The sequence below is a fragment of the Cyprinus carpio genome, chromosome B16 (genome assembly GCF_018340385.1).
Source record: "Cyprinus carpio isolate SPL01 chromosome B16, ASM1834038v1, whole genome shotgun sequence".
Lineage (NCBI taxonomy): Eukaryota > Metazoa > Chordata > Actinopteri > Cypriniformes > Cyprinidae > Cyprinus > Cyprinus carpio.
The window spans coordinates 14,953,175-14,978,422 of NC_056612.1; the positions used below are offsets into that span (position 1 = coordinate 14,953,175).

A 25,248-nucleotide genomic window follows, 5' to 3' on the forward strand; every position below is an offset into this window, starting at 1 on the left:
AGCTTTGCTTTTACCGTATTGTACCAGCAGAGGGCAGCACCGCATTATCTAGTTTTCGCGGTGACTCGGTCGCCCCCCTCTTTCTAAATCACCCGCAGCACTGCACATTTTTTGTCTCCCTCCTCAATCACACCATGATTCAACTCATCAGCTCATTAATAGAGACTGCAATACCTGAAATGGGTGTGTCAGATATTGGGAGACATAGCTACAAAATGTGATGTGCTAGGGGTGTTTGCAGGACCGGTTTTCAAACTAATGGTCGCGACCATAGACTGTATAAAAAACTTGTGGGTCGCAGAAGGGAACAAGGTGGACTGTGCACTGTTTTCGTTCGGGAAACGGTCTGTAAAAATCATTTCACATGTACGGGGTGAGCAGGGCACAAACGCAGGGTTAATTGTAACACTCCAAGATTTAAACACTTCCACATAAAATTTACTAAATTTCACAATATTTCCTTGACATATCATCTCTATACAGAGAAAAAAATGTGCCAAAGTCCAAAAATCTTTTGAAGATATTGCTGAACATTTAGGATATTTAACCATCGCAAAGACTGAAGTAAACTTATCATCTCGTTTTTTAGTGTTTATTTAAAATTAGACACATCTATTTATTATTTTTTCATCTCCAAACTGTTTTAGATAGTTCTGCTTTGCTTCTTCTGCTTTTCTTAAAAAAAAAGATAGACAGTGTTAGATTGTGCTCCGCTCCTCACTACACACACTGCGCCGTACCCCTAGATGATCTTAACGACACTCGCAGCGCAGATTACAGTTCACTGGAGTGAGCCTGTTTGGCGTTTTTATGGACGTTTCATATCTTAACGTCTGTAAACAAAGAAATGAAAACTTAAATATTAGTAGTGAAATTTTACAGTTGTACTCTAAAATAAAATTTTTATTTTTCTTAAATAATTAATTTCTGTCATATCAAACTTTTAATTAAGATTAGGCTTAAAGTAATGTCAAATGTTTTTTTATCTCAAATATTTTGGTGGGTCGTGAACAGTGTTGGGCAAGTTACTCTGAAAATGTAATCAAATTACTGATTACTGATTACTCCTTTTAAAAGTAATCACGTTACTGTTCTGATTACTTTATTTCAAAAGTAATTATTTACTTTTTTCTCCATGACATTTATGAAATCCCAGCATACACGCTCCCGATAAATATTTGTTATTAAGCATCAACATTCACAGAACACATATTTGTAAATAAAAAGCAATAGGCTGCTGCGTGCATTGGCAGAATGCTAGCAAAAAGCGCTGCATTTATAATCTCTAAAAGACATCTCAGTTCATTGCAATCTCACAAATCTCTGCTTTTATAATGTCTACAATTCGTGTGTTATAATGAGAGGATTCGTGAGCACGCAAATTTCAGCACTGCATTGCTCAACGCTGCAAACACGTGTTATAGTCTAAATCTCTAGATTATAATCTCTAGATTATAAAACACTGCATTCTGTCAGCAATGTAACGTATAGACCTCGGCTTGTTGTAACTATAGCCTACTCTAATTACTATTTTGAAAATTATAACGCGTTAAATTACTCCGTTACTAAAAAAAAAAAAAAAAAACAGTAACGCGTTACTAAGTACACATTGTTTTATTATGATTTATAAATAAATGTATAAGAATATATTTTTTTAAACCTACAATACTCTATCTATAATTATAAATGTTTCATTGGTTGTTGTCAAGATGATGCAGTAACTAAGGAACTTGAAATAGGTAACACTTGCTGTTAAAACAATTACATAACACGCTGGCCTATAAAAGCAACTTGCAATATTTTATGGTCAGTCATGTTTAGAAATGTTTGTGCTTGCGTTGATATGGCGATTTTGTGTAGCCTATATTGTTTTCAGGTGGAATTTTTAGAATGTCAGTTGGCCTTCAAAGACCACAATGCAAAGACAGCTCAATGCAGAGTTGCACTCCACAATATCAGGTAGATCAGGCCCTTCTTAACGGAGCATGCTGTGCAACTTCTTGTCCAGGCCCTTGTCATTTCCAGGCTGGATTACCACAATGCTCTTCTAGATGGACTTCAATCATATGCAATCAAACCTCTATAAATGATTCACAACGCAGCAGCACAACTGGTCTTCAGTGACCCCAAACAGAGCCCATGTCTCACCTCTCTTTATCGCTCTGCATTGCCTATGGGTGGCATTTCATTTCAAGTTCAAGTTTCAAGTTCTAAAATTGTTGCAATATATTGTGAAACACTTCACTGTCAAATCCACATGATACAGACAGCTCAGTGGCATTGACATTGTCCGTCTGAATTAGATTTCTTCTATACTTTTACACTCATTTTCATGGGCAATTTATGACTAATGCCTCTTTTTCTCAAAATGTGATCTCATTTTCGACATAATAATATGTCTTTCAAAACACTAATTTGTGGCAAATGACAATAATTTTATAGCTTAGGGAATACAGAGTGGTTATTAGTGTAGGACTCATCTGGATGTACAACACTTCAAGAGCTGTTTGTTGTGCACTTAAACTAGCAGTCATGCTCTAAAATTTAATGAGAATATAAGGGATTTATTTAACTGTTTTTCACTCTCAGACACAAAGAAACAACATTTTCTTTCACTGTTTCTAATTTTCTTATTTATTTAAAAAAAAACTGTATGGTATCCTTAAAAAACTTCAATGTGAAGAAATGTTTACTCTCCAAAGAACCATGTAGGTCAGCTCAAGTGCAACAGTGCAGTTTTGATCATTTTTAGACATTTCAAAATATTTTCTATATTTTTTTATCTCTCTGTATTTCCTGACAGCAGCCTCAGAGGAAACAAAGGTTGCCTCCGTGTCACACCTTAGTCATTTATTTATTTGTTTGTTTGTTTTAAATAAAGTCTTGTATGTATCCAATTAATAATTCATGTTTTAAGTATTGCTGCATATTGTAGGCAGCAGATTGTCAGGCACTCTACTAAACACATGTGCCAAGGTGTTTATCAGTGGCAGACAGAAAAATAGTCAGATGTAAGGGTACATTTCACAAACACCATGATTATATGTACTTAACTTTTAAATATAACGCATTCCCATCCAGTTTGGGCAAGTTCTCTTCTCCGCGCTCTTTATGTCATAGCTGACTTGCTTTTATTGTTGAACTTCAAAGGCCATGGTAAGAAGTTCTGGGCATTGGTATAATGAAGAAAATAAATGCTATTTTGCTTTTTCTCTTTGCTGTTTTTTGGTTCTCTCTGTCTTTAGAACTGCATGCTTTTTTACTGATTAAAATGTAAGACTTCAGGGGAAAGACACACAGACACATCTACATGCCTCAACTGTTAAAAACGGAAAGCGAAAACTATTGCTCATGATGACTGCTGAGCAACAAGAGGAAGTTATTTCATTATCACTTTATTGTGCAAACCACTGAAAATTAAACTTTTGATAAACCAAAAAAATAATTTCTTGTCTGAACACTCAAAAAAGAACAAAAAAAAATATCCAAAATCAAATGTTCATTTTCTCAGAAAATTTTTTTGAAATGTTTTTAAAGGCTGAATTTAATGTGGAATAAGTTGAGGTTACAATAATAAGATACATTCAAATTGCAGACCATTTAGTAGAGCAACTTTTTAATAGAAAGAATATGGGAGACCGGGATGATTGTAACACTCTTTATTTGAGCATCAGTTACTCAAATTTTGATACATAGTCACATTTTTGTGCTACAGTTAGAACTCACTTGGATGTGTACTTCATAACCACAGATTATGTCAAATACAAAGAGTTAGATGTAACAATAAGAAGTCATTTGCTGAAATATCCTCCACACACTTCAATCAAAACAAAAAAAAAGAAAAGAAAGAAGGCATAACTTTTATTCTTGCTGTTGCCACCAGCACCATGTTGTGGAGACACTGTGTGTTTCGTTGTGAAAGTGAAGCTACTTTGTTTGGCCTTCCAAAAGAGGACACAACTAGAAATCAGTGGTGAAGTTGTACTTACAACACTGTTCCAGAACAATTCAACCCAAATATTCAGATGTGTGCAGCGCATTTTGCGGAGGACAAGGACAAGGCCAATCACAACACACTAGATAGCTGGCCAATCAGCATACAGCTCGCGTTTCAGACCGATGAGCTTTGTAAAAGTGTACGTGTTTCAGAAGGCAGGGGATAGAGGAGAAACAATAATGTACAGTATGTTGAAAATAATGTGTTTTTTTAAACCTTAAACCACATAAACACATTGCATTACACCAAATACAATAATTATTTTTAGCAACGTCATATGACCCCTTTAAGTTACAAGGGTATATTTGTCGCAATTGCCAAACATACATTATTATTGACTTTTCTTTTATGCCAAAAATTATTAGGACATTAGGTAAAGATCATGTTCCATGAAGATATTTTGTACATTTCCTACGGTAAATATATCAAAACTTAATTTTTGATTAGTAATATGTGTTGCTAAGGACTTCATTTGGACAACTTTAAAGGCGATTTTCTCAAAACTTTTTTTGCACTCTCAGATTCCAGATTTTCAAATAGTTGTATCTCGGCCAAATATTGTCCTATCCTAACAAACCATATATCAATATGAAGCTTATTTATTCAGCTATAATCTCAATTTCCCTAAAAAAAATTACCCTTATGACTGGTTTTGTGGTCCAGGGTCACAAATAGTTTCTCTCAGTAGTCCAAAAACAAGATAATCAGACTACAACTCAAAACTCAACCACATCACAACTACACAACTACAGACTACCTGACAAAAGGTTTAGACAACATATGAATGGACCATTTGCAGGAGAAAAAAAAACAAGAAAGGAAAAAATGAGTTGGAGGAAAACCGGAAATACTACAACAGGACAGATGCACATGAAAACATGCAAACCACAACAAAGTTCCACAACTGTTATAGTGCAGATGTTGGCAAAATGAAGTTGCATGCCTCATTCTGTTCTTTTAAATGTTGCTGATGTTTAAAAAGTCACATGTTGTGTAAAAGACAGAAGCTATAGCATTTCTCTCCCTAATGACATTGTGTTAACATCCACACTGAGTATCACAGATGTGGAACTGAAATTGAAATATACGGCTCACATGAAAAAAGCAGCATGTGCCTAACAGATGCTGCCTTTTTCGGATGATGAAACAGTGTTTGCTGAATGTGGTCAATGAAGGAAGTAAAAAAAGTGGGAAGACAAAATTTCACTGTCCTCTCTTGTGTGTATACGGCAAAGTTTATTGACTTTGTCCATATGCCAGTTGCCTGGCTCCGATTTTCCCCTCCCTAAAATGCATATGTGCATTTCTCATGTGGTTTCTTATGGTTGTGTTCATGTGAAAAACAAAGAGCCTTTATATTTCATTCAGTCTGTATTATCACTAAGGGACACTGTCACTGTACATTCCAATATGCTGCCTAAGACAGAACGTTTTCAGATTTTCTAAGATGTAACTACATCAGTATGCCCTTTTGCGGTCATTGTGGTGAAATCTTATATATTTGTGTCACTGTTTGCAAAGACTGGTTGGAAGTTGAGACAAGTAATAGGAAGTGGGTCTGGCAAGAAAACTCCAGCATTTGCTCTATGTTGATTTTTGGTCAGACAGGCAAAGCAAAAGTGGGAAGAAAATCTTTGACTCAATAACAAAATTCTTGACCTCTCACAGCTGTAACGCACCACTCTGCCCTCCCCATTCACCCAAATCCTGTAGTTGACTTGAATTGGAAATGCACAGTTAACCCTGAGGCCTTTCAGCATGGTTCCAGGATCAACTGCAACTGACAGTTTCTGTAAGGTGTTTACAGTAAAATCTGTAAAACGATTCTCTAAAACTTAGGGCCTAAAAATCAAATAGTAAGTGGAGTGTGCAGCTAAATGTGAGCACATGGAATAGTGTTAATTTTAGAAAGAAAGCAGGAAAAGAGGTTTCTGGTCAATGTTATTTTCCAGAAGAAATCCAGCTGGTTGCAGCAAAAACTTAAGGATTCAAAAATGTTTCTGTTCTCTTTTCAGTACAAATGTTTGCCCTGCTAAAATGAGGGCTGGAATTAGAATAGGGTTGTGAGGATTTTCCCCTAACAGCTACATAAACACAGGGTGGAAGTCTGTACAGTTCCTCATTAGATTTTTCACTGCCAAAAAATGAGAGCAGAGCAAGTTCATTTTCAGCCCTTTGGATCTGTTTACTTCATGACCACACCCTGGCTTCATCTGCACAAAAGAATCTACTCTAACCAAGCCCCCAGCCCATGCACAAACTAACTCTCTGCCCCATAGTCCCGCTGGTTGTTGCACCCAAATTGGTATTTATGTTGGCTGACCAAATTGCAAGTTTGAGAGACCTGGGTACCCGCAAACTATAGGATCTATTAATATCCCATCCAGACACCATCATTATGAATGACTCATAACAACTTTATGGGAGAACCTAGGACAATCAGTTAAAAAAGCAAAACTTAATGAAAATTTGCAGCACAAAAACAGGATTTAATCTTTATGCTCAGATTCCATAAATCAAATGAATCAGCAACATTTCTGAACTTTTGGTAGGATGATATTGCAAAATGTAAACTATTGCTTAAACGTACTGTTTAATTAAAACTTATGTCTTACTGCAATATTTATGGGATATGAAAGATGTGCGGTCTTCTTTAATCTCACCTGGATATTGTGAAAGATCCAATCTCAATATTTTTTTCTCTGTTGCCCAGTATGCAACAATCAGCATTTACCAAGATAGAAATAACATGATAAGGGAAATTTAAGTTCAGTTTAAGTATCTGGGATATGCACTATTGCAAAACGAATGATACATTTAATCACTTAAGCTTCCACACCCTCCTATTCCTCATTCTGCTCCCCCTTTCCCCTCTTCCTGTCTTCAAGTCTTTTCTTTCGTTCTAACTTTATCTTCCTCCGCACATCTGTATTGGCAGTGTGCACGACTTTCAGATTGGTTGCTTATGCTCTTTAAGGACTAGAATGGTTCATTTGACAGGTGCAATTAATTTTGAAGTCAGAGGAATTTAAAAGTTAAGAATTGGTCAACAGTAATGTTCTCCAGGCGGCTGCAGCAAATCCCAAAGTGGGAAGGTTAAGAAAATCCTCACACCCATCTGAACCAAGAGTGTCTGGAAGCGAACGTTAACACGATCAGCGCAATGATAAGTCTTTTTTTATTCATTTGTCTAGCTCTCGGAACAATCATAAAAATAGAAAATGGCACCAGTCTACTGTCAGCACTGCGCAGCCACTGTAAACAACCTCAGTGCTTATGATGGTTTTATGTGTTTTTGGCTTGACTGGATGTGACGACCATTTATAAACAGGGTGTTACTGATAATACCCTTAAAATTATAACTAAAGGTTTTCATAAATTAAGTGGTTAGTTGCAGCTGAGAACTTCATTCTGTGTGTTTGTATACGAAGGCAGCTTTGAATAGACTATTGCATAATCTCTGTCTCTGATTCATGTCATTTAGGTTGTGGGCTGAAATTGGCTGTCTCTTGTGTGCACCTTATAATGAGCCATCTGACAGACAGAATGTGATTTGAAGATCTTGATGCAAGTGGGTGATGATAATTGCAGGAGCCTTGAGTGACCTTGGGAGAGATGATCCTAACAATAGTTGTTAACAATAGGAAGCTGTTTTTGGAAACTATTGATTCCCCACAAACAAATAAATAAATATGATTATTTAAAAGAATAATAATAAGAGGTAGAATTAAAACTGTTGTTAAATCCTCTGGACAGAATGAATGGTTAGAATGTCTCTTAAAATTTCTCCACTGAGCACTGCTTTCCTCCCAGACCACTATAGACCTTTTTATATATCCCCCATTATTTTTGTCACTGAGGTTGTTTAGTTTTTCTGCAGAACAATGCATTTTACATGCCATCCCCTGACCAATAATCTTTACAGTGCAATTTACAATGTGCAGAACCAACATGTTATCAGCAAGTTACCTGTGCACAAAGAGACCACATTAATAACAGTACAATTCTGTATGTTTTTACTTCAGAACTTAAATGAACTATATAATTTGGCATTTAGATTGATGTGATAAGATAGACATGCCTCATGTAACACATGAATGTTCCAATCTTTATTTTTTCGTTTTTCTTTTCTTTTTTTTTCTTTTTTTTTTGGGGTGGGGGGGGGCACATCTATCATTTAATATAAAAACATTTCACAGATTCTAAAAGGTTTGCGCCTGCTGTTAATAAAGATTTCCCAACATTGTTTTATTCTCACAGATGTCCAGGGGAAACATTTCATCCTGAACCCCAGAGAGCTCTAAACCCAGAAAAAGGTTCACATACTGGCTGCCAGTATTCACAATACACCCACACAGCAACGTGCAAGTCTCTGCTACGAGGGTGTATAATAAATGAAGGCACGTAGGGGGGTTCCAGAACCCGTCCTCATCTCTGTAGGTTGGGTGTGTCTTAAAAGAAGCCGTCCGGTTTCTGTAACCTCCATGGGAAGAAGGGGTGGAAAGGGAACTGTAATCTCACAGCACTCATCCACCTACACAGCAACCTTCTGCAGCTTGGACTGATTATGATTTTCTTATGTTTCACAGGGATTGCTGTGTTTGCAATTTTTGACTAGTGCATGTGACTATTGTCCAAGCAAGCTTGTTGTAGTGCAGATGTATATTGTGCAATAAAAGACAACAGGAACTATGAGTTTATATTGTGAAAGAGTTGTCTAAACTCCTTTTTATTCATTCCAGGTGGTGAAAACTTATTTAACTTAAAAACTGGCATCATAACAGGCCAACCAAGTTGTGTTTGGTGTGCATTCCCAAAAGTACTGTTACATTACTTTTTATTAAGAATGCATATAATTTATTAGACTTTTTCATTCTATGATTGTTATTATTCCTAATTATTTTTTTACACAAGCTTAAGCATTTTTCATGTTTTTGTATTTTGCCTTTTTGTTTGTGTTTTCAGTTATCTAATCACAAAACTTTGGATGAGACTTCATTTTCACATGTTTTTAGTGCTGAGAAAAAACAGTGGAAAAAGTCCATCCATACACAATATAGTATCTTAGGTAGGCTACAGTGATTAATTCAAAGTGACTTACAAGTGATGAGGAATGCAATAAACATAAATGATGTACAGATATATTATTCTTGATTGTCCTCTGAAACACTCCCATAATAAGCAGTCATATGCATCAAAAATCTTAAAATAAAATGATCTCTTCAAAATGTTAGCAGCATAAATATAGATAAGCTTGTATTTGACAAACACACTTTAATAATATTTTCACATATGCATTTGATACTCTTTGGGATGTGACATAAGCATATTGTTTGTATTCCAAAATAAGCAGAACACAAAACTGTCTCTGTCTGCTCATCCCAGTGTTTAGTTTGGCCAGAAGGACTAAATTTTGACAAAACCCCTTTTGTAAGTTGTGTCAGCATTGAGTGTTTGCAGAGCCTCTTTAAAAACTCATAAATATTTAGCCTTGATTATGTGGATCTGATTCAACTTTTTTTGAGAACTCTACAATGACATGATTACCATAAGTGATTCATTTATATGTGCCATATAATAATCTCAAGGCTCTTGGCAACCCTGTCCTGTCCATACTAAAAGTTATATTTACAACCTGCTAGTCATGTTTTGCCTTGAATACAAATCAACAGAGTCACCATGACACACAGGCAGCTGTGGCCACCGTAAATCGTAAACAGATGTATTCACTAAACTTGTCATATGCCCTGCTGAGAAAAACAAGACACGTGCATGTTCATTCATTCACCAGTCCACGCAAGGCCCGCATTTGAACCTCAAGCGAACATTTATTTGGGCCAGTGAAGAAAACATTTTGGGAAAACCAAATAAAGAGTCATTGCATTAAATATTTTGGGTGTTGGGAGAAGAAAGCGGGCAAGTAAAATGCTATATAGCCTTCTGTTAAGTGTCTGTTAGTTTCAGAAATGAAACTAGATCATCTGAAAGATTATAAAAGTAGAAAGAATTGTCAAAGTATACGAAATAATAACTTGTAAAAAAAATAGATCTAGTAAATAATACTTAAAATATAGTTAATTGTATTTTTGTGTTTACTTCCTGTTTTAGGAGCTAGTGATTAAACTTTCAGAAAAAAAAAAAACTCTCTTTCCAGCATGCGCTAGGGTCTGCATAATTTGTTTTCCATGCTGTTTTATTTACATTGCAATTTATTTTTGTAGCATATGTTACTTTTTGTCTTATGATGTCAGATTCTCAAAATGATTGTCATGTTTCACATAAGTCTGTCAGTTATGTAAATGTGACTTGTCTCATGAGTGAGTGATTATGTGTCTTAATGTGATGTTATGATTCATTTAAGTCTCTTTACTGCCCTTGCACATGTTAAAAGTATATTTAAAATTAAACATTAATAATAATAATAATAATAATAATAATAATAAAAACATAGGGAAACTTGAATAGACCTTCATACAACTCAAGTTTAGAGAAAGCAATACAAAGATGGCACATTTAAAACTAGTCATTTATGGTCTGTACATTTAAGAAGTAGGCCTAGATGAATTCAAGTTTTAGAAAAGCCATGAAGGAGATATTAAATTATTGTTATAAATGCAGATAATACTGCAGGTACAATTGCAAGTTTATATTAAATTATCTTCACCGTTAAAGTTGTCGAACATCATCGTGTGATTCAGTATTTCACTTATGAGATCGTCTAACTCGTTTTTCCAAACATACTGTTTTTGTCAGGGAATGGCAGCTTGCGGTAACGCATTCGGGAAACCGCAGTCATTCCACGGCTCTCAAATGTTGGAAATATTCGGCAAGTTATAACCCATAGAAGAGGCTTGTCGCCTGCACAAATGATCAGTGTGACAGTATCAGTGCATTATGTAGGCTACATAAACACACCACTTTGGTCAAACCTACAAGAAAAATACTATAAAATTGTGATAGAAAAGGGAGCAGCTACAACAATAACCGAGTAAAACTAAGAGGGTGGTGATGTGACGTCACTCCAAACTGGGATTGAGTTTCCCGACAAGAAACAAGAGAGATTATTGCAGTCTTGCTCTCGCGAGTCACAGGTGTGATCGAATTATTTTGTGGAAGTCACTTATTTGGCAACGCTAGGTAAGCAGCACGCTTTAATATGATTGTCTTATTGTGAAATGAAACTTTTAGATGTGATTGAATATCATTTTTCAAATGTATGAACATTTTATGATACAGTCATTTAAGCATCATTCCATAGTTTTCAACTCGGATGTCTGTTACAGAATAGATCAAACCAAAAATTGAGGTCTGTGTATAGTTTGCATTGTACATTTCACCGTTTTAATGCTTTAACAATAGCATGAATAAGTCTAACATTTGCATTTTGGGGACAGCCAAGATTTGTCTTTGTTTTAATTTTGTTTTTGTTTTTTCATTTTTTTTTTTTTTATTTGCAATATAGATAGGCTAGATAGATATAGACCTATATATATTATTAAGCCTAACATTATGTGATTTTAATTAGGCTATATATTTACATAAAGCCCTTAAGTCTATATCTGCTATAGCCTACTGCACATGGAATGAACTGATGTAAAAACGGGTTTTTTTTTTTTTTTAATGAGTTCAGTTTAATTCACTGTAGACAAAATGTCACGTTCACCATAAAACAGGAACAGTTACGCATCTGAATAGATCGAGAATTTCCGATGTGACATTTTACATGGCTGAGTAGAAAAAATGCTTTCAGCTGATGTTCAAAGCCTCACTTTACTACTCCAATTCTGGCCTCCAGTGGACAAAAGCAGAAAAACATGTTAGTTTGTTCCTTTTCTGTCTAGATCAAGTTTAGGTCAATCTGACTGCTTACAATTATTTACTAAATAACATATTTGTTCTGTCAACCTAGGTTTGAGGATACAATAATGGATCCATACAATTTTACAAACAGTCCTCTCAATTACAACTCATCCGAGTATGAAGATGACTATGAGGATTATTTTGAGGATACAGATCTCAGGAAATCTCTTAACATCATGTCACTGATAGTCTACAGTCTGGCTTTTGTACTTGGAGTGGTGGGGAATGGCATTGTCATTTGGGTTACTGGATTCAAAATGAAAAGGACAGTCAACACGGTCTGGTTTCTGAACCTTGCTGTAGCAGACTTCCTCTTCACTGCCTTCCTCCCTCTCAGTGTGGCTTATACAGCTATGGGTTTCCATTGGCCTTTTGGCCAGTTCATGTGCAAATTCAACAGCACTCTCAGTTTCCTCAACATGTTTGCCAGTGTGTACATCCTGGTTGTGATCAGCATTGACCGCTGTGTGTCTGTGGTGCGTCCAATCTGGGCACAAAACCATCGGAATGTGAGCCGAGCTTCTGTGGTGAGCTTTGGAGTTTGGTTATTTGCCCTGGTGCTGAGCTCACCCTACTTTGTCTTCAAGGACACTGCACCCGACCACAGTAACCCAAACATCATCAACTGCTTCAACAACTTTGCATTCTCCGATGACTATGAAACACCAGAGGTGGTGGATCTCCGGATGCTACGGCATCGTGCCATGATCATTACCCGTTTCATCATAGGCTTTGTGGTGCCTTTTGTGATCATCGTCTCCTGCTATGCAGTCATTATCCATCGTCTCCAAAGAAACCGTTCCATGTCTGGCCGAACTGGACGTCCCTTCAAGATCATTGCTGCAGTGATCACCGCCTTCTTTCTGTGTTGGGCTCCTTACCATATCCTGGTGCTTATTGAAATGGTAAACCACATGGCAACAAAATACAGCTCCACCCTGGAATATGTCACCACTGTTGGAATTCCCATTGCGACCAGTTTGGCTTTCCTAAACAGCTGCCTGAACCCACTGTTGTATGTTTTCATGGGACAAGACTTTAAAGACAAGGTGCGCAAGTCAATCCTGAAGGTTTTGGAAACCGCTTTCACGGAGGAAGTTTCACGCACAAATACCTGCACAAATTCAATGCCCACCATTCGTAACAAAGAGAACGGGAGCAAGTCCTTCTCTGATGCGGAAGTATAACTGTATAGTATAAATGAAGCACTTTTTCTGAAGGAGGACTTTACAGAGTGTCTCGTGTATTTAATGCCATCCTAAATAAAAATGAGACACATTAACATGGACCAAAAGAAACTGAGATGGTTTGAAGCTTTACACTAAAACACTGCCTTGCTCTTATGGGGATATGCTTATATGATGCAGAATTATTATATACATTTGTGTGTGTGTGTGTGTGTGTGTGTGTGTACTTGTTTATGTTACATTGTGGGGACCAAATGTCCCCACAAGGATAGTAAAACCTGAAATGTTTGACAATGTGGGGACTGGCCTGTGGTCCTCAATAGTAAATGATGTATATCTGAAAGTGTAACAATGCAAACTGGTTTTCTGTAAGGGTTAGGTTTGGGTTAGGGGATAGAAAATATTGTTTGGTTGGTATAAAAATAATAGAAGTCAATGGAAAGTCCCCACAATTCACAGAAACAAACGTGTGTGTGTGTGTGTGTGTGTGTGTGTGTGTGTGCATGTAAAAGAGAGAGAGATTTAATTATATACCCATAAAGTATTTGAAAAATGAAACTTGGTTTTGTAGGCCATATATGAGCAAATTAGAATGAAGTTTTTACATCAATTGTGCATGTGATGCAAGTAGCTTTTTGCTGTTTCTTTACTGTATAACTATTGTCTGCACATAATTTTTATGAAGTATCTTTTATTTCATATTAAATAGTATTAAATTTGTTGATGTATATAAAAGATTAAACAAAAAGCTGAAGCAAAATAAACTTACTGATTAAGCTCCTTACTCTGGTCTCATTGTTCTATGGAAGTCTTGATATAGATATAATAAAAAACTAAACATTCAAGATAATATTTAGTTTTTTAACATGCTTTTTCAAATGTGAAAATTACATGAATCATTTTAGATATTTAATAATTAATTGTATATTAATGCATGCTTTTTCTATTAAAGTAAATTATACTAAGTGTCTAAAGAGTTCACTTAATTAATTTATTCAAAGAACCTATGGATCTCCTCTGAGATTGTACTAAAATTGTAGAACCACAAAAAGCCCTGTAATGAAAATTTACAGACATTTCAATCTCATATGTATATAATTTTGGGGTGTTAAATCTACTTGTTTGATATAATAATGTAAAGTGCAGTCAAAACAAATAAAAAAATGTAAATGCAACAGTGCTTTTTGTTCAAGAACAGGAGATACTGCTGTATATTTTATCATATTTAAACAGTTGGTAACACTTAAAAATGCAAACAGGTTTTTAGCTTAAATGTTAACCCTCTCAAAAGAGATTTATGAAAGATGATGGTCCATTCAATTTCAGTTTTTGAAATGGGTAACAGATTATGATTGTATTGCTAAATGGTCAGGAGCAATAAAACACAGCCTTAGTTCTCACAGCCTTAAGACTCTAAGAACCAATGAGATTTGCACCATGTCCAGACTCTCACTCACAGTTACAGTGTTAACACATAGTAAGAAGAAAGAACTTTTAATACAGATTGCAATGAGAATGTTCACACTTAAGGCAATCTCTTAACTGAACAAGGCAAAATGTCATATTATATTGTATACTTTGAAATTTGATTTTATGATATATATACTATTTCATAGGATATTGTCTACTTGAGTGAGTATAGTGCAACCTACCATAATGTATTTATTGTCTCCACCTGTACCGCATTGATTTATATTTTTTGTATGGCCAAAACTAAATTATTCCACAGGCATATTTTTGCCAGGCAGTACATGATATAAAAATACATTCATGTCTTTTTATCACATGATTAAAATCTGAATTTTCATGGCAGCCTTTACTTTGCTGAACTACAGGCACAGAGATCTGTGCAGGGACATTTTGGTTTTAACACTGATGGGCAAATAGGGAGGAGAGTGCTATGATTCCATAATGACTTGAATTACACCATTACACACACCATCATTACTGCAATGACCCTGCCAATTAAACAGACCCTTCAAAATCATCTTGAATGCTGCTTTGATCAAGTAAGGACATCATCTCATTGCTAAAAGCTATGTACTATAACTATATGTCCAGTAGATGACAGTAATCCACCTACCAGTGATTTTATTTTCTTTCTTTTTTTTCAGTTTAGCTCTTGAAGAATGGGTGGAAACATGTTTATGTCTTTCTAGATTATATAATACTGTTCTGCTGTATTAAAAACCAATTGCATACAAATGTTTGTTCAGTATGTAAAGCTGCATAATTAAAATAGTTTTATTCCAGCTGTTATGGAAATAATTTTGAATGAAGTATTGCCTGTCACATTGCAAGGTAAATCAGCTTCCCAAAACAGTTCATATTTAATTCTTCCTAAAATTATTTCATGACAACCACCCTCCTACACTGAACAGCACATGCAGGATAAAGTAAACTGTGGAGGTAAATAAAAAGCCTCACATTGCAAAATCGTCTTGCATAGTACATAGTGCAGTGCCAAATTATCTCAAAGCAACAGATTTAGATAACATGCATTATGTAGTGCATGCATGCACCGAATATCAAATGAATTAACAGTTAATTATAGATTTCCTCCCCATATTCAGCGTTCTTCCCATCAGCTGGCATCTACCCTCCATTCCCATGGGTGGCGGTAATGCAGCGAAACTGATCGCACGCGAAGAAGATTGCCAAAAGGAAGCTTTCGTTTTTCTTTCCCACCCCGTTCTTCTCTTGAGAATTTAGAGTTGTTTTGGGATAAACTACGACTAGTTCAGTTGACCGGTCAAAAAACAAAACCTATGTACGATAAACGTTGAATTCTCAAGAGGATTCGCTCTACAGCTTCACATTAAAAAGAAAGGAAACGGAAAGTTGCTGCCCGCGTTTGAGCCACTTCAGAAGTGACATTTATCGACGAGGTAATTCGCGGATACATGTGGCTGTTTCATTTGTAGATACCGTCTAATGAAAGCACGATTTTTTGTTGTTGTATATCCCGCACCCCTAGCCGGTTGGGTTTTACTTAGCCTATGTAGCGTAACAAGTATGTAATCTACAAGTAAATCAACTTTGCTAACGTAGCGTGTTGTTTAGGCTTGTAATGTGGTGTTGCGTCAGTTACGCGTTCCTGTTTGGTGTGAGCTGTACATTTTCCCACAATCTTTCCTTTGTTATAGATCTGTACATTTACCGCCAGTTTACCTTTACTGTATTTGTGGTTGATGTTTTTAAGGATACCATGCCTTCCTTTGAGATCGATGAGCAGCCTGATTTCTTTTCTGGACTCATTAAAATACCACGAACCCTTAGTTCTTAAAAGAACATAAAAAATATATAAAACAAACAAACAAAAAAACCTTATTGCTACACAATACATACGATTGATTGATTTTAGCCTTTTATGAGATTAATTCTGTGCTATTATGTTTTATTATTATTATTAATTATTTGTATATTTTTTTGTGTGTGTGCATGAAATTCATTTCTAGTCACTATGTAAGAGTGTTAATTGTTAATACAGTAAGGAAATGTACCAGACCCTTGTTCAGTGTCAAAACCTCCTTAAACGTTGTTTTCTTGTTTTTGTCAGTCTTTAGAAATACTGGGTGTCCATCCTGGCCACGGTAAAGGGGGAGTAATCACTTTTAAAACATCAGGATTGCGGTGAGTAAAAGTTAAACTTTCTTGATTTGTACACTTGCTAGATATTTCATAATACGATTCTTGAGAATAAATGGTGCCTTCCAGTGCACCTAAGAAACATTCATCACACATTCAAGTAGGAAACATAAAGAAGTAGACTAAACAAAATAAAAATACTATATTTTGAACAACAAACCCTAATAACTACATCTGAATTCCAAATGAATCTCTTATTTGTGCATGGTATTAGAAACCAACTGTTACATAAAGCAGAGTTATTAACATTGCACCATTCACTACAGACTTGCTTGCCTGTCCCTGATCACTATATCGATTATAAATTTATTGGATTATATTATAGTGTAGGGGTGCACGATAAATATCGGCCGATAATTAATGCACATCTCGTCAGTAAACCCGGTTCTTTAATCAGCGGTAAATTCCATCAGGTACATGATTTCACATAGAGCCGTTGTTAACTGACAAGCTGCGCAAATCCAAGTTCTGAAGAGATTAATTATCGGCCGACATTTATCGTGCACCCCAATTATAGTGTTTCTGCAATGTTTTAAATCAACACGCCCCTCCCATCATCACAACTTGTGTATGCTCTAGATTCTAGAATTCTGAGTTTCCCACTTAAATATGCCTGTGTAAGAAAAAATGTTAATACGTAAATAAGCACATTGCATGGCCATTTATTTATTTTGTTTTTACTATTTCATCTGATGGTTTAATTGCTATCCAGGAAAGTATTTATGTGTACATTACATAAGAGGCAGCTGTATAGACACTGATCATCTGATCATACTGATGCACATCAGAAAATCGCTTGTGAGAAAGCTGTTTCAGGTGCAAAACAGCTGTTCCTATAGAATACACCCCTGTCAATACATGCTACACCATTAGAAAGCAGAGTTATTCATACATATTCATGTTTTACATTCACAATATGTATGTTGCGAACATTGCAGCTTATTTGTTTACTTGGCAGGTGTTAAACTGATTTCTCTTACGTCCTTAAATGGCTTAAGAAACAGTTTTTGCATTTATGTGACAGTTTAGAACTCTGCTTTCTCCAAAAATCCCGAAATAAGCCATTTTCTTTAAGTGCATATAAATAGGGCCTTTGACTCCAGGGCAGCTCTGCCTTTTGATAGCACAATCTCTGATAGCTTTCCTTAAGGCCCTTTTATAGCAGGTGCATAGTGGTGTGAAAAAGATAAATTAATTTCAGAAAAATTATATATTCACACCAATAGCAAAATGATTATCACTTGGGCTAAAAGAGAATGAAGTTATTTGATAGGCAAAGAATGTTGATTGAGATAACGAGTAGGTCTCACATGCAAAATTGTGAATATTTACTGAATATTTTATACAAACAGCTTGTTAATCACTGCTATTCTACATTTATTTACACTTACCTACATTTTACTTCAACATTTATTTACCATCCTTTATATTTTGTTGTCTTTGCAGTAAATTCATTTTTCATAAATAAAAAAATATGGTAAATTTGTTAACAATATTTATTCTGTTTATTACGCTGTCATTAAGAATGTGTAAGAGTTGGACTCAGTAATTTGTATTTATATCACACTCTTTGTTAAACAAAAAAACAGTCCAAGAGTGCACATAAATTAGGCCAAAAAAGCTCAAGAGTGCTCTACCACACAAAAATAAGAACAAAACATCAAGGTAGGCACACCACAGCTCCAGAGTTAGAGAAGTATTTAATTATGTTCTCACCACAGGTGATGTTTCGAGCTTAAACGCTCTTCATCACACTCTTTGTGAACCATACTGTAAAAATTACTGAAAGACCTACCAAAACACAGAAATTGTTGCTTTCACTAGAAGTAATACTGTTTTAAACAGTGTTTTTAAATATTATTGTTGTATTTTATTGGTTATATAAATAGCTATAGAACTGACAGTATTATCTGAGAGAGTGTTTCTTATTAACTTTTTTTAATGTGCCAAGTTAGAAATTTCTCTACGTAATTTACAGTATTATCTGAGAGAGTGTTTACAGTATTATCTGAGAGAGTGTTTCTTTTATAAGTAAAATGAACATTATTATCAAAATGTACTCAAATTACTCTTAATTGAGAGCTTGTGAGTCAGATTCACTACGATTTGGAAAAAATCTACATCTATACCATAGATTAGGGCTGTGCAAAAAATCGAATGCGATTTTCATGTGCATCTCATCAGTAAAGACGCTCCTGTAATTAGTAGTATATCTCCAGCACGTGCGTTAAGATCAGGGTTGCCAGGTTTTCACAACAAATCCTGCCCAGTTGCTTCTCAAAACTAGTCCAAAACTATCCCAATCACGTTTCCAGGAGGTTCCCTGATAAAAATTGCATCCCGGGGTTAAAATATACGTTTTTTGGCAGGTGTGCCTTGGTAAAATTCGCATTTTAGGGGCTAAATATCACGTTATTGGTATTGGGGTCGCTTCAACCCGCGGACATGAAAAACAACCGCAGACTTGGCAACACTGGTTCAGGTGGAGCAGCATTTACTACACAGAGCCGTAGTCCACCGACAAGCTACACAAAATCACTTTCAAAATCGACAAAGAATCGCCTGTGATTTTAAAATCGATTTTGTGCAGATTGTCAGTGAATTACAGCTCTGTGTAGTAAATGCCAACAAGTGTTGCCAAGTCTGTGGTTGTTTTTCATGTTCGCGGGTTGAAGCGACCCCAATACCAATAACGCGATATTTAGCCCCTAAAATGTGAATATTACCAAGGGAACCCTGCCAAAAACGTGTATTTTTATCGCCCGGAACGAAACGCGATTGGACTAGTTTTGAGAAGCAATTGGGCAGGTTTTGTTTTGAAAACCTGGCAATCCTGATCTGCACACACGTGCTGGAGATATACTACTAATCACAGGAGCGCCTTTACTGAGGAGATGCGCATGAAAATCGCATTCGATTTTTTGCACAGCCCTGCCATAGATACCACAATGGTAGTACATAGGGCTCATTTAGTTAGTGTAGATGTTGATCTAATAGCTGCCGTGGGCTGCGTTACCCAAAAATCGTAAGCCTAAGTGGAATGTTTAAAAGCTATACGCGTTATGAATTATGAAAAAATAAAACATTTTAACTATGCAAAAAAACATCACTTGGAGCTAAATTTGTGTTTCTTTTTCTCTCTCTCTTTTTTTTTTTTTTTTTTTTTTACAGATGGCAATATCTGAATTGCGGGCCAGCACCTGAAACAAGGCAGGCCATACATAACGAGGTTTACATCATTGTATTATGCTCAAATGTCACATTTTCCTACAGAGTTGGGGAATTGATGTTTAAATTGACAGTCAAAGACTTTATGAGGATAGATTTTTAATCCTTATTGGAATTTTCTATTTTATTGAAGTTGGTGAAGTTGCCATTTTAGAAACGCTGTGACCAGTTGTGGCTTTTTATTAAATGCATATGGAAACTTAGCTTTGTTTTATAGCAGCTGAAGTGAGATTGGATGTTTAACGGACATTATTTCCTGGAAAATAATTCTAATAGTCAAAGTTATCATATTTTGATATTTTTTGAATATTTCACAATATACCATGTTCTCTGTTTACTAAGCGATTTAACGTTATACTTCAAAAGAGGCTACATTTTGCTTTGTCATGATGGCTTACTCAATGGACTACATGCAAGAGTTAGGTGGAGGAGACGCCTTCATCTGCACAGAGTGTGGTGAAGGGTTTAGTCAATACCCAAAACTAGTCGAACACATGGCCATTCATGGGCTTACTGACATATTTTCCTCTGATGGTTTAAGCATTAGTAATGGAAGTTGTATCAATGCATCCATTGAGGTCGCTCTCCATGAAAACGGAATGCTCACAGTGGTTGATCGATCTGTGTTGTCTAACTTTACGTTCTTGTTTGGAAAACCTTCATCCAAGTCATTATGGTGCCAACCCCCTAATCAAGAAGCCTTGACTTCATCTAAGATACCAGAGAAGGAGTATACTCAATTTAAATGTGAACGGTGTGGACAAGTGTTCAAAACCCCAAAGAGCTTACAACAGCATCAGCAGTACCGTGCCCTTGAGCAGGGGTTCAAATGCACTCTGTGCTGCCAGGTGTTTAATGACCGGGAGAGTCTGCAGAGCCACCTTCAAAACCATGCTCATGAACGCTTTTATAGCTGTGGACACTGTGGAAAGCGATTCTTAAGACAAGAGACCGTACTGTCACATCAAAAGCAGTGGCATGGATCTGTTGGTTCCAAGACTTTGAGTAGACCTGAGGAAAATCAAAGAAATAACATGGTCAGGTCTTATCCTTGCAAAATTTGTGGCTTGTGCTTCTTTTGGTTGTCTGACTTGCAAAGCCACCTAAACAGTCATTCTCGTGTCAGCCGGCCATCCAGTGAGGTAACACAAAAACAAGAAATGCCCGCGGATGAAGAAAGTAAGAAAAATGGCATTAATTCAGTTAAAGAGCCATGTCGTTGTGGCCTGTGTGGGGAACCTTTCAACCAAATTTCAGATTTAAGAGAGCATCATAAAGCACAGCATCCAGATGAGGTTGAAGTAAAGGAGTCTTCAGGTTTACCAACTAAGATGAAACAGCAGTACCATGGTGTAATGAGACAAATGGTTACAAAACAGCAAAAGCTGCGAGTTGATCCACTAAGGCCAAACATAAGAGGAAGACCTAGAAGTGTGAACCGAGCCAATTTTAGTGGTAAAATATTTTCCTGCAAACTTTGCCATCGTGTGTTTTTACACTCAAGCAGTCTCTCTCGTCATATGCGTTACCATAAGGGAACTCTGCACGCCTGTGTTTATTGTGGAAGACACTTTCCACAAAGATGTGATGTCACAAGGCATGTCGCCATGTACCACAATTCAGTGCTTCAACCTAAGGCTCCTGGGGAGTCAAAGACAGAACATGATGATAAAAACAGTGAACTGGAACCTGCGAAAGCATCAACACAAACAAAAAGTGATGGTAACCCAGAAGAACCTGAAGAAAATCAGCCCACATCCAAGACAGTTGACCTGTTACTTGGTTCTCCTTATAAAGGAGGTTACAAACCAAGGATGAAGTACAAATGCAAAGAATGTTGTAGAGTCTTTGGGCTACTTAGTGTTTATCGGCGACACGTGTATTACCACAAGCGAAGTCCCTGCAAGGTTTTGCTCAGTTGCCCTCTCTGTCCAAGCCGCTTCACATTCCTGTCTGCTTTAGATCGCCATCTTGAATATCATCATAAAGGAGACTCTGAAAATCATGGCACAAAACCTCCTGAGACTAATGTGGTTGATTCCAAAAGTCAACAAGGAGATGCTGATGCTGAAAAGCCTGATAAAAATGTTGATAATGGCATGTCATCGGAAGTACTGAATGAATCCACTGAATGTTCTGAGACATAGAGATCCACAAAATGGCCAAAAGTATATGGACACCCTTATCTAATGAACAGCTTTGGCTATTCCAGCTATTTTAGTGAAGACAAATGTGAATTCTCAACTCTAAAGTGGAATATTATGTGCTTTCAATTTTGTTTCAACATCGAGAACCCTTTTTCTATTCCAGCAGGGCAGTAACCCTTTGCACAAAGCAATGCTCTACTGTTTCAGGTGTTGAAGAAAGTGAATGGCACGCACAGATTCACTACTGAGTACCTTTGGGATGGATTGGGAATGCAGACTGTGAGCCAGAATTTTTTGCTTGGTGTTATTGCCTGACCTTCTTGATTTTCTTGTGAAGCAAGTCCCTGTAACAGTTTTTCATCCCAGAAGAGTGGAGTCTTATTATAGCAGCAAAAGGAGTGATTAATGTCATACTTTTGAAAATAAACGTTTGGCAAGCATCAGAGAATCATTTAACCCAAAGGCATTTCGGTCTTCATGCAAACCAGCACTGTCCTTTTGGAAAAGAAAAGGGCCCTCCCCACATAGTTGCAACAAAGTTGGAAGCACCGAATACACAAGTAAATTATTGAAAAGTGTGATGTTAAGATTAGAATTTTGCTTGGGATGCTTGGAATTGAACCTTCCTAATAACTTGATAATTAGAAGAGAGTGTCCACAATGAAGATATAATGTAAATCAGAAAGCTCATAGTAATTAACACACTTTTTTTTAGTTTTTGATTGCTGTACTTCTGTAGCGTTTGGATCCTCGGATGTACCAAATGAATGCTGTTGTCTCATGTTTGTTGCATTTGTTGTATATAAATGATGTTTCCAACAAAATTCTCATTTGTATTTTCCAATTTTTGGATAAGCAATTCAAATTCTTATTCAAAGTAGGTGTTGACACAGTATGCATCCACAAACCAAAGGGACCTATATGAACCATTATAATGATCATAATGTTTGAAATTTTTCCAATGATCTGATGAATTTAGAGTAAAACAGAACTTATTCATGTAATTTGAACTGTCTTTGCAAGAAGTTGATTCAAGAACACACTCCTGCTGTGATTATGAAAGTATGTATTTTAGCTATACCTTTGTTTTTATAACAGTGTAAATTTTACTTCCCCCAACTGCATAGGATATTATTATTATTATTATTATTATTATTATTATTATTATTATTATTATTTTGTTGTTGTACAAATTGTATTTCTTATTTTTTATATGTGGGGATGCAAAACATATTTTGACATCAGTAGGATTTTTTTTGTCCAAGTCTAGTTCCGCTTGTTTATAAATAAAGACTATTCTGTTTCCCTTTCTAAGGCTGTAATGTTGAATTTTTCTTTCATGTGCCAAAGCTGTAAATTATTGTTTTAATGCATGTAAATATTGGTAGACATTTCTTTGACCTTATTTCAGGTTATGCTAAACACATTCCCCAGTCTTTAAAGACCCTATATTTTGTTGCAGTAATTTTGCAGATTCCACTTATTTATCATGAATAGTCAAAGGCACACTCAGTATTCATTATCTCATTGACAAATGCATAGACAGCAACACAACGATTATGTTCAAGGTCCAGAAACATAGTAAGGACATTGTTAAAATAGTCCATGTGACATCAGTGGTTCAACCTTAAAGGGATTCTCCATACCAAAATGAAAATTTTGTCATTATTCACTTACCCACATGTCATTCCAAACCCATAAAAGCTTCGTTCGTCTTCGGAACACAATTTAAGATATTTTGGATGAAAACTGGTAGGCTTGAGACTGTCCCATAGACTGCAAAATAAATAACAGTGTCAAGGTCCAGGAAAGTATGAAAAGCATCCTCAGAATAGTCCATCTGCCATCAGTGATTCAACCGTAACATACTTTCCTTATTATTTATTTATTTGGCAGTCTTATGGGACAGTCTCAAGCCTACCGGTTTTCATCCAAAATATCTTAAATTATGTTCCGAAGATGAACGAAGCTTTTACGGGTTTGGAATGACATGGGGGTAAGTGATTAATGACAAAATTTTCATTTTGCGGCGGAGAAACCCTTTAATTTTATGAAGCTATAAGAATGCTTTTTGTGCACAAGGAAAACAAAAGTAATGCTTTGTTTGACAATTCTTCTCTTCCATGTCAGTCTCCACCGCCATTCACGAGAGTATGCAGGAGCTGATGTTCTGATGTATCGTACCTTGACTTTGGTAGTTGCGTTGCTGTCTATGCAGGGCCAGAAAGCTCTTGGATTTCATTAAAAATATCTTAATTTGTGTTCTGAAGATAAACGAAGGTCTTGCGGGTTTGGAACAACATAAGGACGAGTCTTTAATGACAGAATATTCATTATTGGGTGAACTATCCCTTTAAGTCAAAGGGTTTTCATGCAGTTGGGCCCAGGTGTAAACGGTAATTTGTCTTACTTGACCACTTGTCATTGGATTGACCAAATGCAAATTTTGTACCAATTTACAGTGCCACTCATTGCTTGCCACATCAATCTTTTTAATAATTCCTAGGTATTTAGATTTTTGTTTAGGGTCATTTACTTATGAGCTTTAGCTTATTTCAGTGCTCTTTAAAATGCTGGTGCCATGTACAAACACAAGGCACCCTATGCCAGAGTCTTCAGTTCTGTGGTAATGTCAACACACATCAGTCGCCACTAACTCAAACAATGGTAGAAGAACCTAAGCACTTCAGAAACATCCATTAACAGTTCAAAACAATGCATGAGTGGTATAAATATGCCACAAATGTGTCTAGATCTAAATCCCACTGAATACCAATTGAGAAATCAGATAACAGCATTTAGAAGAAGGTACCTTTCTAATGTGAGTGAATCTTAACAGTTGTCAAAAGTGAATTAAACCAAAGTCAAACTGAATATATCCCTGAGACAAGTCATCAAGACCATTACAACAAATTTCTTAATCATCACTCTTACTTACAAAATACAGCAATGGAAAACATTTACTGTAAATATACAGCAGTAAGGCAATATTTAAGCCTTGGAGATTAATAAAGGGAGTCTGGTGGATGACAAAGAAAATTCGAACACTTGAGTGTTTCCATGAGTATACACAAACTGACGACACCCAGCTGCGACCCCAGAGGCTGCTCAAATTCCTGCCAGCGTTATACTACTGGACTCAAGTAATGGGAATCAAAACAACCAAGTCAGCCATTATAAG

General features: G+C 36.2%; 2 protein-coding genes across 2 annotated transcripts; both read left to right on the top strand.

The window, feature by feature from the left end:
* The first annotated feature begins 11,922 nt into the window (after positions 1 to 11,922).
* fpr1 (formyl peptide receptor 1) lies at positions 11,923 to 13,821 on the top strand. Its single transcript, XM_019119422.2, has one exon. It carries the CDS (start codon positions 11,923 to 11,925, stop codon positions 13,042 to 13,044), a length of 1,122 nt encoding a protein of 373 aa, XP_018974967.1. The 3' UTR covers positions 13,045 to 13,821.
* A 1,830-nt stretch (positions 13,822 to 15,651) lies between these two features.
* si:dkeyp-84f3.5 (uncharacterized protein LOC334144 homolog) lies at positions 15,652 to 23,381 on the top strand. The gene is made up of 3 exons (XM_019119417.2): positions 15,652 to 15,932; positions 16,604 to 16,677; positions 19,864 to 23,381. Exon 3 carries the CDS (start codon positions 20,307 to 20,309, stop codon positions 22,065 to 22,067), a length of 1,761 nt encoding a protein of 586 aa, XP_018974962.1. The 5' UTR covers positions 15,652 to 15,932; positions 16,604 to 16,677; positions 19,864 to 20,306; the 3' UTR covers positions 22,068 to 23,381.
* Positions 23,382 to 25,248: the final 1,867 nt, after the last annotated feature.

Coding starts and splice junctions, on each gene's coding strand:
- si:dkeyp-84f3.5 (XM_019119417.2), top strand. CDS start 20,307: ATGATGGCTTACTCAATGGACTACATGCAAGAGTTAGGTGGAGGAGAC.
- fpr1 (XM_019119422.2), top strand. CDS start 11,923: ATGGATCCATACAATTTTACAAACAGTCCTCTCAATTACAACTCATCC.